This window comes from Salvelinus alpinus, chromosome 8 (assembly GCF_045679555.1).
Source record: "Salvelinus alpinus chromosome 8, SLU_Salpinus.1, whole genome shotgun sequence".
Classification (NCBI taxonomy): domain Eukaryota; kingdom Metazoa; phylum Chordata; class Actinopteri; order Salmoniformes; family Salmonidae; genus Salvelinus; species Salvelinus alpinus.
In genome coordinates this window covers 58,352,238-58,365,341 of record NC_092093.1, presented here as the reverse complement: position 1 = coordinate 58,365,341, position 13,104 = coordinate 58,352,238, and the positions used below count along the sequence as shown (strand labels likewise).

At 46.3% G+C, this 13,104-nt stretch overlaps 1 protein-coding gene across 12 annotated transcripts in view; it reads left to right on the top strand.

Annotated features, from left to right (window-relative positions):
• The window catches only part of LOC139583358 (protein 4.1-like), a 124,577-nt gene that overhangs the window by 69,673 nt on the left and 41,800 nt on the right, over positions 1-13,104 (top strand). For 9 of the 12 annotated variants that reach the window (XM_071414334.1, XM_071414336.1, XM_071414339.1 and 6 more), the window contains exons 9-14: positions 2,118-2,162; positions 4,670-4,822; positions 5,011-5,108; positions 5,356-5,531; positions 8,291-8,530; positions 12,458-12,702. In XM_071414334.1, the coding sequence (XP_071270435.1) occupies positions 2,118-2,162; positions 4,670-4,822; positions 5,011-5,108; positions 5,356-5,531; positions 8,291-8,530; positions 12,458-12,702 (957 nt within the window). The remainder of the gene's footprint in view (positions 1-2,117; positions 2,163-4,669; positions 4,823-5,010; positions 5,109-5,355; positions 5,532-8,290; positions 8,531-12,457; positions 12,703-13,104) is intronic. The other 3 variants (XM_071414337.1, XM_071414340.1, XM_071414341.1) reach the window with 3 other exon arrangements.

The following is a 13,104-nucleotide window of genomic DNA, read 5'->3' as shown; positions in this document are numbered from 1 at the left end:
GTACTGCCTCAGTGACACCTCAAAACCCACTTCAGGTCCAATCTATGGTGTTGTGTACTGCTCTCAGTGACACCTCAAAAACCCTTTTCAGGTCCAATCCATGGTGTTGTGTACTGCCTCAGTGACACCTCAAAACCCACTTCAGGTCCAATCCATGGTGTTGTCTACTGCCTCAGTGACACCTCAAAACCCACTTCAGGTCCAATCCATGGTGTTGTGTACTGCTCTCAGTGACACCTCAAAACCCACTTCAGGTCCAATCCATTGTGTTGTGTACTGCCTCAGTGACACCTCAAAACCCACTTCAGGTCCAATCCATGGTGTTGTGTACTGCTCTCAGTGACACCTCAAAACCCACTTCAGGTCCAATCCATGGTGTTGTGTACTGCTCTCAGTGACACCTCAAAACCCACTTCAGGTCCAATCCATGGTGTTGTGTACTGCCTCAGTGACACCTCAAAACCCACTTCAGGTCCAATCTATGGTGTTGTGTACTGCTCTCAGTGACACCTCAAAAACCCTTTTCAGGTCCAATCCATGGTGTTGTGTACTGCCTCAGTGACACCTCAAAACCCACTTCAGGTCCAATCCATGGTGTTGTCTACTGCCTCAGTGACACCTCAAAACCCACTTCAGGTCCAATCCATGGTGTTGTGTACTGCTCTCAGTGACACCTCAAAAACCCAGGTCTAGGAGAAATAAGTTTAGATTAGTTTAAATTAATGAATTTAGCCTATTAGAGGTGTGTTCGCTATACATGGTCTACCTATTACTTGCTAATGTCTGTTTTGTGTTGAATATTGTTCCTTTGTAACTATGTTGGTTGTTTCTGTTGTTTGCAATGTCAGCTGGGGATCACATTTTAGGACTAACTACCCAAATCTAAGTAACCAAGTAAATCAAAAACTCTGGCCCAATTCGCTGACATAGATTTGAATGCATATGGCACAGTCAGATAAATTACCATAGATTTTAATGGAAATGGCACAGTCAGATAAATTACCATAGATTTGAATGGAAATGACACAGTCAGATAAAATATCATAGATTTGAATGGAAATGACACAGTCAGATAAAATATCATAGATTAGAATGGAAATGACACAGTCAGATAAAATATCATAGATTTGAATGGAAATGACACAGTCAGATAAAATATCATAGATTTGAATGGAAATGACACAGTCAGATAAAATATCATAGATTTGAATGGAAATGACACAGTCAGATAAAATACCAGTATTTTTTTTTTGTTGATCTTAGCTCAACTTTTTACAAATATGGCACATTTTTGTCTTCATCAAAGAAACATTGTTTGGACATTTGCATTTCTGTTGCCGTGGCCTCCTGAGTGGTGCAGTGGTCTAAGGCTAGCTGTGCCACTAGAGATTCTAGGTTCGAGTCCAGGCTCGGTCCCAGCCGCCCGCGACCGGGGACCCATGGGGTGGCGCACAATCGGCCCAGCGTCATCCGGGTTAGGGGAGGGTTTGGCCGACATGGATGTCCTTTCCCATAATGCATCAGCGACTCCTGTGGCGGGCCGGGCGCAATGCACGCTGACACGGTCGCCAGGTGCACGGTGTTTCCTCTGACACATTGTTGTGACTGGCTTCCGGGTTAAGTGAGCAGTGCGTGTGTGAAGAAGCAGTGCGGCCTGATTGGGTTGTGTTTCGGAGGACGCACGGCTCTCGACCTTCGCCTGTCCCGAGTCCGTACGGGAGTTGCGGCGATGAGACAAGACTGTAACTACCAATTGGATGCCACGAAATCGGGGAGAAAAAGGGGTAAAAAAATGAATAATAATAATAATAATACAGTTCCGTAGCCAGCCATGTATATATAGCCTGACCCAACGATTGATTGGGTTATATCATCTGACCTCATGTGAATGATGGAAAAAACATTCAAACCAAAAATGTTTCACAACACCTCCTCACACCAAATGTGTAAGAGAATAAGCATATTGTTTTGTCTTGAAAAATAATAATAATGAAATAATGATAATGATAGGATTTGCATTAATAACCAAATAAGAGATGACACTGATAGCATGGAAACCCTCCCTCTGGTCAGAACAGCCTGTGACTGTGTTTTCTTATTTTTACTGAATGTCCTAGTTGGTAGGAAGCCTGTTTGAGTGCTTGTCTCCAGCTAAGGGCGAGGTAAGGCTTGCATTTTGTTTGTGTGTATGTAGAGTTACATGTATGTTACATGTGTCCCTGTCTGAAAACCCCTGTCTTTGTGCATGACCTTGGACTGTTAGAGTCCATCGTTTGGAGCTGTGGGTTGGCTCACCACAGTTTCGAGTTGACATTGTGGATGCCTGTAGTTGTAGTCTCTTAGGTGGCTGTTGTGAGGTATAGGACATCACCCAACCCCCACCCTTCATAGCCCTAGTGCTAATATCCCACTCACAGGGAGTTGTGGACCCCCTCTGTCCCCCCATCTGCTCTGTGACACCCCAACTGTGTTGATCTGCAGACTTCAAGACCTTTTGGGGAAGGCCTCATCATCTTGACGTCATGTGACTAGTATCAGCCATCTTAGCCCCACATAGGCTACGTTCCAATATCCACACTAACATGCCACGTGAATGAAGCAATCAGCAATGCATTTCAGGTGGTATGCTAGTGTGAAAATTGGAACATGGCATTAGATTTTAGACAAGAGTAGATGTCCCTGCAGTCATAGGCTTTGCCTCATGAGTGATAGACTCCTCCATCACCATTACATTCACTGGCCTTGCAATGCCATCATATTGCGGTGTACTTAGGTGTGCGAATGAAAGTTTAGACAAAATGCCCCCTGCTGCATTGTAGACCTTCAGCATCTATGAAACTGGAACACAGTTCATAGTACAGCACAGCTGAACATACCTGAGTGTTGCTCGTTACTACCCTAAACTATACTGAACAAAAATATAAACGCTACGCTATGTTGTGCACAAATATGTTTACATCCCTGTTAGTGAGCATTTCTCCTTTTCCAAGATAATCCATCCACCTGACAGGTGTGGCATATCACAAAGCGAATTAAACAGCATGATCATTACACAGGTTCACCTTGTGCTGGGGACAAATAAAGGCCTATCTAAAATGTGCCGTTTTGTCACACAACACAACGCCACAGATGTCTCACGTTTTGAGGGAGCGTGCAATTGGCATGCTGACTGCAGCAATGTCCAACAGAGCTGTTGCCAGATAATTTAATGTTCATTAAAATATCTGTGTGTGTGGGGGGCGGGGGGTCATTCTGAATGGCTGGGCCTGGCTCCCAAATGGGTGTGCCTATGCCCTCACAGGCCCACCCATGGCTGCGTCCCTGCCCAGTCATGTGAAATGTATAGATTAGGGCTTAATGAATTTCAGTTGACTGATTTCCTTCTATGAACTGTAACTCATTAAAATCTTTGAAAATTGTTGCATGTTGCGTTTATATTTTTGTTCAGTACACATTTACATAGCTAAGACAAGTACATCAGTGTGCTCTGTAAATTGTCTTCAAAATCTGTGCTACCCTCGTCTCCTTAAATTCATCTGCACTGATTGGAACGTGACAGGTAAAAACAGTATGGTGGAAGATCATCATTAGACTGGCTTTCACCTGGTCACTTCTTTCAGATCAGTGCAATGAAGGAGATGAGGTGAGGAGAGGACAGAATTTTTGGGCAATTGAGAAAGACCTGCTCTTGGCTACAAAGCCAGATATATCACTAGTGAAAGTGGGAGCTGTGATAATAGATAGTTTTAGGATAAATTATTGGTTTCTGTTAATGTAAGTCCATTTCTTGTCTCTTGAGTTCTTGGTTTCGGGGGAAATATGTCCGTCGACATTACAACAGCTCTCATGATGTTTTCATTTCATTTTTGAAAAATTACAAAGCTAATTTGAATCCGTCATTGAGAAATGATAATTGGCTTGCTGTATCGCCAGTTGTCTTAGGCCGTCTATCTTCTTTGTAGGAGAAAGTGGTGGTGTCTGGATATTGTGAACCAATTTTTTTATTACACTCAAGAAGCCTTTTTTAGCCTGGTTTTCAGTCTGTTTTGGCATTAGTCAACTACTTTCCTGTTATTGTGGTCACATTTTATTTGTCACATGCACAAGTACAGTTAAATGCTGAACTTGCGAGCCCTACCCAACAGTGCATTATTCAATATTTTAAAAAGTATAACGAAAACACAAATAAAAAACACGAGAAATAAGAAATAAAAGAGGAAGCTCTATTATTTCTTCTTGGTATAGGAGTCTAGTAAAGAGTGGACATACTGTAGAACAGGACCGTTTAACACCAGGCCTGGGGGGACGAAACACCTCTGGACTCTCTGGGTCAATTAGTAACATTCATCAGTCAATTAACTACTAGGTAGTAAAGAAAACCAGAAGCACTTTGGCCCTTTAGGCATGGAGTTGACTAGCCCTGCCGACAGTAAACTGAGGACAACATCCAAAAAGTGGGTTGAGTCAAGCCCAAACTGACTGAAACCCAGGCTACCTCCAATGTGAAACTAGTTAGAGTTACAACATTCCAGAAACCTTCCCAAAGTTCCCAGTTTTTTTTTATACCAGTTGGCAGAGGTTTCAGGAATTTTGCAGTAAAGAATAAAATAAAAAGTATAGCAGTGTCAAGTTGTTGACCACGGTGTGTGTTCCTGCCGGTCCTTCCCAGGATTCTGAGGGTGTTGAGATCATGTTGGGCGTGTGCTCTAGCGGTCTTCTGATCTACCGTGACCGCCTGCGCATCAACAGGTTCGCCTGGCCCAAGGTCCTCAAGATCTCCTATAAAAGGAATAATTTCTACATCAAAATACGCCCCGGAGAGGTAAGCATGTCAGCATGGCCCTCCTGACATGAAAGCACCTCACATGAAAGAAGTGTCCCTATCATGTTTCATGTACGTAGAATGGCATCACATAGAATGGCATTGCATAGAATGGCATCACATAGAATGACATCACATAGAATGACGTGTGTGTGTGTGTGTGTGTTTTCTGTATGTTTTGCCGTCAGTTTGAGCAGTTTGAAAGCACCATCGGGTTCAAGCTCCCCAACCATAGGGCGGCCAAGAGACTATGGAAAGTCTGCGTGGAGCACCACACCTTTTTCAGGTGAGACCTGGGCCACCACCTCAACGTGTAGACATCTGCCATTTCAGTGGAGGGTTTTGAAAGTAAATTTATAGCTATTGTATATTGTCTTGGTTATCTTCACGCTGGGCTGGAGCAAAAGCCTGCATGCCCTGCTTCCCTCCAGGATCATTTGCCTATCCCTGCTGTCATAGTGTGGCTTTCTTGACCTCTAGGTAGATTCATCCTCCTTGTTCTCCTGACCTCACCATTCCTCTCTGTCCTCTAGGTTGGTGTCTCCAGAAACTCCCCCCAAGAAGTTCCTGAACCTGGGCTCTAAGTTCCGATACAGTGGGAGAACCCAGGCCCAGACGCGACGAGCCAGCTCCCAGATCGTCCGTCCGGCGCCCCGCTTCGAGCGCTCCACCAGCAAGCGCTACATCATGTCGCGCAGCCTGGACGGAGGTTCGTAGTTCCATCAACATTTCTCTTAGGAATGAAAGACGATTGTGTCACATTTCTTCCCATAGAGTTTGTGTTGGGAAAGTTAGCCTGAAAGCATTGAGTGCGCCACCATAAAGCTAGGTACAGGACATCAACCAAAAACAACTCAACCTAAATGAACAAGAAAATCATGTTGTCCTTGTCCCCCTCTGTCTCTATGTCCAGCCTATTTTGAAGTCACTATTTCTAAGCTGTTGAATTCAGCTGATAGGGTGTCAAGAGGGCAGTACATTTGACCATACAGCTCAGGCACCAATCAATTAATGAACCCATCTGTCATAATGGCCATACCACTGCACACCTTGTGACATCTGTCAATCAATCACACTTGATTTGGTCTTCACAACCATTGACATTCACTCAGGTCCTCCCAGACCTGTCGTGGGCTTACAAGTGCCACTGGCGTGAATAGGGAATTGGTATTTGGTATACTTTCCCTTGAAATTCCCTAGAACGATGCAACAATGCAACTTTATATTCTCCACAGAGCCATTTTGTTCACCGTTTGTCTTGAATGTGGCCGTTTCCTTGATAGCTTCACCATTTCCCAGTCTACATGAAAGCTTTTAAGAGAACCTCCCTAAGCAGCCGTGCTGTGAAGTCGCTAAAGCCTCAGTATGCCGCTCAGACTCATTACAGCTTGTAGCCGTTGTGTTATCCTCGCTGCTCTGCACTCACATCGCCTTTTCATCCCCTCAAAGTAGCCAGGGCTGTCCCCCTCTCTCTTGTCTTTATCAACCAGTCCCAGACCACGGGTAATGTCCTTTATTTTTCAGGCCAGCTCACAGAGGTAGCTGCAGTTAAATGGCTCATAGTGACAGCGGCTGTGTACGAAGAGGGAATGGATACTCGCCACAGGAATTTATCATTATAACGCCATTGTGTTATTTTGACATCTTCGCTCGGCAACGCACCCTCTGCTTTTGTTCTCCCCTGGTCCCATCCATTCCCCCCTGTTCCCACCCGTGCTCCCCTGTTCTCCCCTGTCCTCACCCGTGCTCCCCTGTTCTCCCCTGTCCTCACCGTTCTCCCTGTTCTCCCCCGTCCTCACCCGTTCTCCCTGTTCTCCCCTGTAACCCCGTTTTCCCCTGTAACCCCCTGTTCCCCCCTGTAACCCCCTGTTCCTCCCTGTAACCCCCTGTTCCTCCCTGTAACCCCCTGTTCCTCCCTGTAACCCCCTGTTCCCCCCTGTAACCCCCTGTTCCTCCCTGTAACCCCCTGTTCCCCCCGGTAACCCCCTGTTCCTCCCTGTAACCCCCTGTTCCCCCCTGTAACCCCCTGTTCCTCCCTGTAACCCCCTGTTCCTCCCTGTAACCCCCTGTTCCCCCCTGTAACCCCCTGTTCCTCCCTGTAACCCCCTGTTCCCCCCTGTAACCCCCTGTTCCTCCCTGTAACCCCCTGTTCCTCCCTGTAACCCCCTGTTCCTCCCTGTAACCCCCTGTTCCTCCCTGTAACCCCCTGTTCCCCCCTGTAACCCCCTGTTCCTCCCTGTAACCCCCTGTTCCTCCCTGTAACCCCCTGTTCCCCCCTGTAACCCCATGTTCCCCCCTGTAACCCCCTGTTCCTCCCTGTAACCCCCTGTTCCTCCCTGTAACCCCCTGTTCCTCCCTGTAACCCCCTGTTCCTCCCTGTAACCCCATGTTCCCCCCTGTAACCCCCTGTTCCTCCCTGTAACCCCCTGTTCCTCCCTGTAACCCCCTGTTCCCCCCTGTAACCCCCTGTTCCTCCCTGTAACCCCCTGTTCCTCCCTGTAACCCCCTGTTCCTCCCTGTAACCCCCTGTTCCCCCCTGTAACCCCCTGTTCCTCCCTGTAACCCCCTGTTCCTCCCTGTAACCCCCTGTTCCCCCCTGTAACCCCATGTTCCCCCCTGTAACCCCCTGTTCCTCCCTGTAACCCCCTGTTCCTCCCTGTAACCCCCTGTTCCTCCCTGTAACCCCCTGTTCCTCCCTGTAACCCCCTGTTCTCCCCCATTATCCCCTGTTCTCCCCCGTTCCCCCCTGTAACCCCCTTGACTCCCCTGTTCTCCCCTGTAACCCCCTGTTCTCCCCCATTCTCCCCTGTTGCCACTCGTTCTCCCCGTCCTCCCCTGTAACCCCCAGTTCTCCCCTGTACCCCCTGTTCTCCCCTGTAACCCCATTGCCGGCGTGGGCCGTCACTATCGTATCAGAACTGTGGATGAAAACCGGTCCATTTGAATGTAAATGTTGTTGTAGGTGGCGTCCCCATCTGATGTCTCATCTCGGGGTGACGAGCTCTTTTGGCGGAATTTCACTAGCTAACTGATGTGGAAGAGAGACTCTGCCAATTGGGTGTGGTGCCAATTGAATATGAGCCTCCTCGGGGCCCGTATTAGATTCAGACTCGTCATTTTCATTGGACCGAAAAGGCAACATTGATATTTATGTCTCAACTCCTCATTGATGGGAGCCAGTTCAGTGTCTGAAGGTTGGTTCTCCTCCCATCCGAAAGTGTATCCATCCTCTAGCACTGTAAGACTCAACTCCATCTCTTAGTCTGAGGCTTTCCATAACACCGTGAACCAGACACAACGTACACATCCTTTAACATTCATGTATTCAAATCCATAGTCAATATTTATACAGAATTATAATATAAACCAACAATATTCTCTCAAGTGCTCAGCTGACTCCCTAATGCTCAGATTTGAATAGTATTATGTCATCATGTTAATATTGAATTTCTATGCAATCCTCCTCAGCTCCGCAGAGTACACCCAAAAGGAGTACGCCCAAAAGGAGTTCACCCAAAAGGAGTTCACCCAATAGGAGTTCACCCAATAGGAGTTCACCCAATAGGACTTCACCCAATAGGAGTTCACCCAATAGGAGTTCACCCAAAAGGAGTTCACCCAATAGGAGTTCACCCAAAAGGAATACCCCCCAGTCTGTATCCCCGAGAATTGAACCACCTGCTAGTTTTAACGGCGCTAAACCAACAGGTAGATATCATGCACTGTGTGTCTCTGTACGCGCTAACAGTAGATGTAGCCCCTGCTAGCTATGCCTGCTAGTTAATTATCACATTTCTGCTTCTTCCCTTTTCCTATTTTTGACGAGGGCCATTTTGTTTTGTATTTTGGGCCCTTGTTAGAGACTCCCCCCTCAGTGCTGACCAGGCTTGCATGCTCCCGTGCTGATTGGGGGGGTCCCTGCCTAGCATGGGAATGCACCATGGCCTTCGCTTCTCAGCTGTTCACTTGCAGTTGTTTGTTTCCAAAAAATATGGAGGAAACAAAAAACGCCTTGTTGTGTTAGCTTGGCCGCTATTGGCTAATGTGGGCCCGTATCTATAAGGAGACTTGACATTTACTCACTTTTTCTCCCAGCTCGTAACATCAAATCAAATCAAATTTTATTTGTCAAATACACATGGTTAGCAGATGTTAATGCGAGTGTAGCGAAATGCTTGTGCTTCTAGTTCCGACAATGCAGTAATAACCAACGAGTAATCTAACCTAACAATTCCACAACTACTACCTTATACACACAAGTGTAAAGGGATAAAGAATATGTACATAAAGATATATGAATGAGTGATGGTACAGAACGGCATAGGCAAGATGCAGTAGATGGTATCGAGTACAGTATATACATATGAGATGAGTAATGTAGGGTATGTAAACATAAAAGTGCATAGTTTAAAGTGGCTAGTGATACATGTATTACATAAAGATGGCAAGATGCAGGAGATGATATAGAGTACAGTATATACATATACATTATATTAAGTGGCATTGTTTAAAGTGGCTAGTGATACATTCATGCTCTGAGGACGCGGCTGGGGATGCCGTCTGGGCCTGCAGCCCTGCGAGGGTTAACACATTTAAATGTTTTACTCACGTCGGCTGCAGTGAAGGAGAGTCCGCAGGTTTTGGTAGCGGGCCGTGTCAGTGGCACTGTATTGTCCTCAAAGCGAGCAAAGAAGTTATTTAGTCTGTCTGGGAGCAAGACATCCTGGTCCGCGACGGGGCTGGTTTTCTTTTTGTAATCCGTGATTGACTGTAGACCCTGCCACATACCTCTTGTGTCTGAGCCGTTGAATTGCAACTGTACTTTGTCTCTATACTGACGCTTAGCTTGTTTGATTGCCTTGCGGAGGGAATAGCTACACTGTTTGTATTCGGTCATGTTTCCGGTCACCTTGCCCTGGTTAAAAGCAGTGGTTCGCGCTTTCAGTTTCGTGCGAATGCTGCCATCAATCCACGGTTTCTGGTTTGGGAATGTTTTAATAGTTGTTGTGGGTACGACATCGCCGATGCACTTTCTAATGAACTCGCTCACCGAATCAGCGTATTCGTCAATGTTGTTGTTGGACGCAATGCGGAACATATCCCAATCCACGGAATCCACGGAATTCTAAGTGATCAAAGCAGTCTTGAAGCGTGGAATCAGATTGGTCGGACCAGCGTTGAACACACCTGAGCGCGGGAGCTTCTTGTTTTAGTTTTTGTCTGTAGGCTGGAAGCAACAAAATGGAGTCGTGGTCAGCTTTTCCGAAAGGAGAGCGGGGGAGGGCCTTATATGCGTCGCGGAAGTTAGAATAACAATGATCCAGGGTTTTACCAGCCCTGGTTGCGCAATCGATGTGCTGATAGAATTTAGGGAGTCTTGTTTTCAGATTAGCCTTGTTAAAATCCCCAGCTTCAATGAATGCAGCCTCAGGATATGTGGTTTCCAGTTTACATAGAGTCAAATAAAGTTCGTTCAGGGCCATCGATGTGCCTGCTTGGGGGGGAATATATACGGCTGTGATTATAATCGAAGAGAATTCCCTTGGTAGATAATGCGGTCGACATTTGATTGTGAGGAATTCTAAGTCAGGTGAGCAGAAGGACTTGAGTTCCTGTATGTTGTTATGATCACACCACGTCTCGTTAATCATAAGGCATACCCCCCCGCCCCTCTTCTTACCAGAGAGATGCTTGTTTCTGTCGGCGCGATGCGTGAAGAAACCAGCTGGCTGCACCGACTCCGATAGCGTCTCTCGAGTGAGCCATGTTTCCGTGAAGCAAAGAACGTTACAGTCTCTGATGTCTCTCTGGAAGGCAACCCTTGCTCGGATTTCATCAACCTTGTTGTCAAGAGACTGGACATTGGCGAGTAGTATGCTAGGGAGTGGTGCGCGATGTGCCCGTCTCCGGAGCCTGACCAGAAGACCGCTTCGTTTGCCCCTTTTACGGCGACGTTGTTTAGGATCGCCGGCTGGGATCAGATCCATTGTCCTGGGTGGAAGACAAAACACTGGATCCGCTTCGGGAAAGTCATATTCCTGGTCGTAATGATGGTGAGTTGACGTTGCTCTTATATTCAGTAGTTTCTCCCGGCTGTATGTAATAAAACCTAAGATTACCTGGGGTACCAATGTACCCCATGGAGTCAGAGTGCTTTCTGTGCCGTCACAGATGTAGGGAGATGGTACAAGTTAACCTAGATACAGTTAATATTGATTAGGATATGTGTTTTTCTTGGCTGAATGATAGAATACAGTTTCTTAGCTGTGTTTGGGTCCACAACAGGGATGCAGTCCATTCTCTTATCTGTAACTGACTCATAGCAACGATGGAGCATCTTTTTATTTGTCAGTTAACAGCACATCCAATACCTTTGGATTTCCTGACTCGTTTAGACCCTGATGCAGTTTTTTTATTGATATTTCAGTGTGTGAAAGGAGCCTTTAACAAGTAGTTTGAGCCTTTGATTTCCAGTCAATGGGGAAAATTCCAAAGCTGCGGTAAGTTAAAGAATGTTTATAAGGCCTGCGTATAGAGGAGCTTAAACATGACAGGTTATCAGGGATTTTGCATTTCAGTCCAAGAAGATGTAAATAGAGAGCATTTATGATGAGAGTAGTCAACCAATCAGAAAAACCTCTGCATGGAAACTGATAGCAAATCAGAAAACCCCTTTTCTCCTCATAAATGTGGACCCTGGTATTTCACTAGTTGCTTACTGTTTAACCTGAAACTCTTGATGATATTGTTGTATAATATCATACTGCTGATAAGATGCTATGAGCAGCTACACTACATGATCTATATAAGTCTAAAGTATGTGGACACCTGCTCATCAAACATCTCATTCCAAAATCATGGGCATTAATATGGAGTTGTTCCACCCTTTGCTGACAGAACGGCCGCCACTCTTCTGGGAAGGCTTTCCACTAGATGTTGGAACATTGCTGCAGGGACTTGCTTCCATTCAGCCACGAGCATTAGTGAGGTCGGCAACTGATGTTGGGCGATTAGGCCTGGCTAGCAGTTGGCGTTCCAATTTATCTCAAAGGTGTTTGATGAGGTTGAGGTCAGGGCTCTGTGCAGGCCAGTCAAATTCTTCCACACCGATCTCGACAATCATTTCTGTATGGACCTCGCTTGGTGCGCGGGGAATTGTCATGCTGAAACAGGAAAGGGCCTTCCCCAAACTGTTGCCACAAAGTTGGAAGCACATAATTGTCTAGAATGTCATTGTATGCTGTGGTGGTGTCCACATACTTTTGTATATGAAATGCTCAGGGCTAGCTTTGTCATTTCAAACCACACAATGGTTTCAGAATATTGCTTTAATTACAGATCATATCTGATAGAAAAGCTCTGATGTTGATAATATGTTATTATTTGTTATTATCAACAAGAATGGGATTTAATATCTCCTGTATCTCCTGAATCAATGGCTGTGATGACTATGCTGATACAGACTGTAGCTCATTAGCATTACCTCTCCAACCCGCTGACCTGCAATATTGCCTCCGTTAAAGGAAAATGACAATTCCCTAAATGGAAAATGATCTGTGTGTGTATGTGTGTGTGGGTATGTGCGTGCTTGTGTCCGTGCGTGTGCGTGCATGTGCGTCTATGTGCATGCTTCAGAGATGGGCTCGGACCTATACGGAAGGGCGAAGGGCATCGCCCTGAGCGACCTCATCACCACCGTGACACCGGAGAAAAAGGTGGAGGAGAGGAAGGCGGAGGAAGAGGTGGAAGTGGAGGTGGAAGTAGAGGTGGAAGTAGAGGTGGAAGTAGAGGTGGAGGAGGTGGAGGAGGAGGATGAGACCACGAAAGCCACCGAGATCTCTCTACCAAGTCCAACCTCTCCCATTCGACACGACACCAAGGTATAGTTCTCCACACCCAATCAAATACCTCTGTCCTTTGCCCACCCCTGAGAGAATTCTATAATACCTTCCTCTGAGTACCCAGATTCCACTCTGAAAATGACAGCTGTTTATTGCCGGAGCCAAGAGTAGAAAGTAGCTAGCGCCAGCCAGAGCTATTCTGTCAGACAGACTAGAGCCAGGTGGCCTTTCTCCTTCTAGGGTAGCGAAGAAGCACAAATCTCATTGTCTGGGGATGCCGCCCTGTGCTTTCATGCTCTGCCACTCTCTCTATCAGGTAGGCAGGTCCCTGATAAGTCACTAATGGAGAACTGACCTGAACCTTCAATACTCTGGCAGAGGGGCAACTTCAGATCAGTGCCAGAACACTCAGCGAAAGGCAGGGCCAGACTATTTGAAATG